General features: G+C 31.9%; 1 protein-coding gene across 1 annotated transcript; it reads right to left on the bottom strand.

The window, feature by feature from the left end:
- Positions 1–904: 904 nt before the first annotated feature.
- On the bottom strand, positions 905–4,528 carry LOC140054428 (cystatin-A2-like). Its single transcript, XM_072099408.1, has 3 exons — positions 3,985–4,528; positions 2,948–3,049; positions 905–1,618 (listed from the first exon to the last, which is right to left on the bottom strand). Exons 1-3 carry the CDS (start codon positions 4,081–4,083, stop codon positions 1,499–1,501), a joined length of 321 nt encoding a protein of 106 aa, XP_071955509.1. The 5' UTR covers positions 4,084–4,528; the 3' UTR covers positions 905–1,498.
- Positions 4,529–5,201: the final 673 nt, after the last annotated feature.

Raw genomic sequence — 5,201 nt, 5'->3', positions numbered from 1 at the left:
GTAAATGCCAGAATGTGTACGGTATTCTATCAATTCTATGTCAATGTCAAAGTATTCTAGTTCTCTATCTACACTTTCAAACTAGTTTGACAAAAAAAGGTGTGATGTGCCCAAATATAGTTATATGTCCAAATATGGTGGTGATATGACATCATGTTCACATTTTTTAGTCCCATCAAGTTTGGTAGTGTAGACAGAGCTTAATAGATAAAAAATGCACATGTCCATTCGTTTGCGTTGTGGGAACTTTATAGATACCGTAATATTGTGTGAACTTTTTTTATCATTATTAATATTTTAGGATCAAAGTTCGGATAATAACAAAAGCATATAGTATACTATAATGTATAATTAACAAATGTATGTTAACAAATATATTCATATTGGAATAAAATAGCTCGTATCGAATAAGAAGTACAGGAACTTGAAAAGAAAGCCCAACATAACGATGTGATCTTTCTAAATAAATAAAAGAAAAAGGTGTGAACTGAAATAACAAAGCCCTTGACAGACATAAAGTGTACGACGTATTGTGTGTTTTTACGCTGGATTATTGTTCATTGAAATTTGTCTGTAAACAATATTATTGAATAAAATCTGTCAACCCCAAGGTCATTTTACCAACATATGGGTGGAAATTATTTGTAAAGTATCTGTGAAAATACATGTTCTATTTTATTTTCCACTCGCATTTCAAAGCAGCAACCACAATAGGCCTAACTCTATACATTAGGCAACAACAATAACTCTATACACATTGAACAAACAATCCTGGCGGTATAAAATAGTCATTTTATGTTATTGTTTATGATTGTTTTGTCCATATAAGAATATTGTTTAAGTAGACCTTACATTGTAAACTTTGTATAATCACGTCATGTTTAATAATAAAAACATAACAAAAATCGATTCAATTTTATATTACCATTGTTCAATGTTGTTCTTAATAAATAATTTTTACAAATCCAATTTTTCCTAATTTAAAATGATCTCTTAACTTATTCAAAACATGAATGTGTTATGTCTCCAAGCTTAATTGATCAGATTAGACCTATACCCTACTTTATACTAAGTACATTATGCTGGTGGCACTCGAACCCACTACTTCTGGGTCGCTAGGAGTAGGCCTAGAGCCCATGAAGTCAAACATCTGACTAGCTCCCTGACGCAAATAATTAGTTATTAAATGTTACATGTCCAAAGATATTAACAGAATACAAATAAAAAAATAATAATAAAAAAACTGTTTGAGACATTATTTTTAGTACTGTAATAGTAGCCAACGATCAAGTGTAGGCCATATTACTTTATCCATCGTTCGATTAGTTCAGTGAGAAGCCTAGGTTTCTCATGGCCTGTATTTCATAAGAATACTAAATATAACTGGCTAGGCATGTTATTCAATCGGCTTAAAATTAGGCAGTCATCAGTTACAAGCTTCACCTGGCCTTTTTAATTTATAATAACAAAAATGCAGTATTTCCGGCTTTTTTTTTCTTCAGAAATAAAGGATTTCATCACTCTTTGCTTTGTTGTCCACGAGACAGGTAAATGTGACGTCACCGCCAAATACCTTGTGAATTTTCATATGAATGTAGTTGTTTTCTTCAGTTCGAACCTGAAAAATAAAACAAGTTTTAGATAATAAATTGTTAGGATATTTTACAGTATAATTAGCACTACTTTACATAAAACACAAAAACGTAGAATCGGCCTACGAACGGTACCGAAAAACATGTCACTTCTGCAAAAACCCATAGCCTATTATAGCCTATAGACCTAATAAAATATGTTTAATACATATTTTAATACGCCTAAAGCCACTCTAAAAATTATGTATGAGTAAAATAAACGCATGTAGAGGCCTATGCGATACTGTACAACACTAAAAAATTCTGTTGAATTAAGCCGTGTGAAAGTTCTTATTTTTGTAATGTGTTTTTCACAATTACTGTTTGTGTTAATTTAGCTTGGAAGACGCGTTTGTTAATGGCAATACATTTTATGAATCTATTTTATTAGTAGTAATAAGAAATATATTGTGTTTCGATTGTTTGGAATTGAAGAATATCTAACAAAAGTAACAAATTACAAACATAGACAAATTATGACTAAGATACGACTAGGAATTTTAGAATTAGAAATTGAAAAAGGAAGATGGAATTGTATAAATAGAAATGAAAGATTATGCAAATTATGTGCTTTACAATCAATTGAAGATGAATATCATTTCACTTTAGTTTGTCCATTTTATTCAGATATTAGAACTAAATATATGTTTTCCTTTTATACAAACAACCAAACTAAATTCAAATATATTTATCTTATGTCTGCCACAAATACTGATCTTATTGTTAAACTTGGAAAATATTTATTTTTTTCATTTAAACGTAGAACAGAATTTTTATACGCACTCAACTGATATTTATTTAATATTGTATTACATTGTATATTATTTGGGCCAAAGGCCATATATAATAAATGTTTCTTGGATCTCCAAGAAAGAAAGAAAGATTGTGAAGATATACCAGTGATATTATGACAGTACATCACTGACTGATGGCTGATAAATCAAACTGTTATCTTCGTTGGGACTTAGCACCAGATGGGTAACAGTGGGAACATTATGGTCACAGAAGGTAACACATTATCCATATTGTTCAAATCTTTTAGAAGGACAAATTATATCCAAACAAGGCCACTCCATTTGGTACAACTCCCTACCTACATGTAGTCACAGAGAATGTTCTTCTCATCTTTAAGCCGATTTTCCACTAGGCGAATTTGTTCGCGCGAACAAATTCGCCTAGTGGAAAATCGGCTTTAGGCCTACTCAACCTAAACAATATTCTCCCATGGTTGTCATTACGATTATATGTCTATAATTGTTTAAAATATCCAATCACGTACGTCATGTAATAATACATGTGTATTTAAAACAAATCACCTTTACAAAATAGTTGACACCATTAACAAGTTGAGTAGCAAATTGAGTAGCTTCATAGTGTGTAAAACTCCTTCCGACTGCTTGTTCGGCCTTACAACGAACCTATAAATAAATAGTTTACACTGGTTTATTTTTAGAATAGGGCCATGGTTTTATAACATGTTTTGTAGGCCTATACAACAGGCCAATTAGGGCTATGTCCATTTTAAGTTTTAAAAACAGCCAAAAAAAACTATAATCAATTATTCTAAAATAAACCTTTTAAAATACATTACGCGTTAAAATTTGTTCTTCTTTAATTGTATTATACCTGATATTAAACACACTGTAGCTTTTACCCTCAACTTTAACAGAGAGGAGGGCCTAAAGTGTCAATTATTTATAGGCCTAAAGGCTACGGTATTTTACCGTAGATAGGATGGGGAAGTTGACTGAAATGTAGGAGAGTTTCGATATTTCCATATCGTATTTTATTGCACAAAAAATATATATAATAAATATATAAAATTAAAAAATCGAAAAATCTAACGTTGGTGGGGGGTGGGGGTCGTGGGTGTCCTATATTGGGCCAGGTCTGCCTCTCTGTATGACATAGTCATAGTCATAGTCATAGTCATATATACTTTATTGTCCATTTAAAAAAACAGAAATGTGATTTGAAAACTGGCAAAAACAAAAATATAAAATACAATTTACAAAAAAACACAAAAAGTTAAGAGGCTAAAAATTGTTAAAATTAGATAAAAATTATCGGTTACATTTTACCTTTGTACTCTGGAGTTATATAAGTGTATAGCATTAGGTACAAACGAGCACCTAAACCGTTTTGTTTTGGTATTAAGTGCATGACATGATACGTGTAAAAAGATACATAACACCCCCCCCCCCCCCCACCCCCGAAACCACATACACCTGGGCTAATAAATTAGTAATAACCGTAAACAATACAGTAAAAACATTTTATAAGGTCTATTATTAATTGTGCACAATGTTAGATCTGTTCAACTAAATCGCAATTAATAAGGTGTTAAACTTACCTCATTCATCATAGATTGTATTTCATTGTTTGATTCTTGTGTATTTGTCAACGTACACATCATCATCGAAGCCTCTGCTGTCTGTATATCGGCCGCCATGGTAAAATACCAATGGCCTCAAGAGGGTCCTACAGCTTACTTTTTCAAAACCTTGAGTCAATATATTTTACGTGCTTTGCATCGATTAATCATGCAGCGAACCACCAACATAAACACAAGTTACTAAATGAACACAGCCGTTTGCCGATTCCCGCAATACAACTCCTGTAACTAATAACAGTAACTTAAGTTAATCAAAAATAGTTTAAATCCGGCTGTAGATATTTAATGAATGTTATTTGTGATCTGAATTCCACGAACCCTCGCGGATTAAGCGAACAAGAGATGACTCATAAGATAGGCTGCTAACTGCTTCTACTTCCAATCACTGATAGTCAATACAAATACAAATAGTTGTCTGAGCTACCGATAGTTTACAGTACAGGTATGTGTTGAAAGATAACGTTTGACTTGTACGCATAGAAATTGATCGATTGCGTGTATATAGCACCAACCAATTAGGAATGATTTTGACACATCAGTGTGTTATATCAATTGACATTGTCTGGCCTATATATTTACATTGTTCATTTGTATTATCATTAACCTGGGACAACTCGTGTCAAGTTCATAAAACCGTGGTAAACGTACACAACAGATTGTGAAGTTTTTGGATGGGTGATCATTGGAATTTTCTTGCAAACAATACAAAGTTATACCACATTTGATGACTTCACAAAATACAACAATAAAATCTCTGTTGAAATTTCAATCTTTTAGATTGAATTTCTTTCATTAAGAAAGAATACAACACACCTACATAAGACAAAAAAAGACAGAATGAACACACATTGAGCAGGGAGGTAACGTTAATATATAGACCTATTTGTCAAAGGAAAGCTTAGATAATTCTTTTCTTTTTTTCTATTAATTACGCATGTCTGAAGTTGGGAAAATATGAACGGGGCTACCCTTGAAATTTACGTTTTCACCCTATTATGACTGAAACACCATAAATAAAAATTAATGGATTGTTTTTTCTGGACAATGTCTACTGAATTTTAAAATTACTTCAAAACACCGGTTGAATTGATCAAAATACGTGAGCACGTTCTTTCTGGCGTAAATTGTAAGATTTTTAATCAGACTCTTTTTCACAATATTTTCAGAAAACTCAC

This window comes from Antedon mediterranea, chromosome 7 (assembly GCF_964355755.1).
Source record: "Antedon mediterranea chromosome 7, ecAntMedi1.1, whole genome shotgun sequence".
NCBI classification, from domain to species: Eukaryota; Metazoa; Echinodermata; class Crinoidea; order Comatulida; family Antedonidae; genus Antedon; species Antedon mediterranea.
Note: the sequence above shows the minus strand (reverse complement) of the source record. Positions and strands in the feature narration are given on the sequence as shown.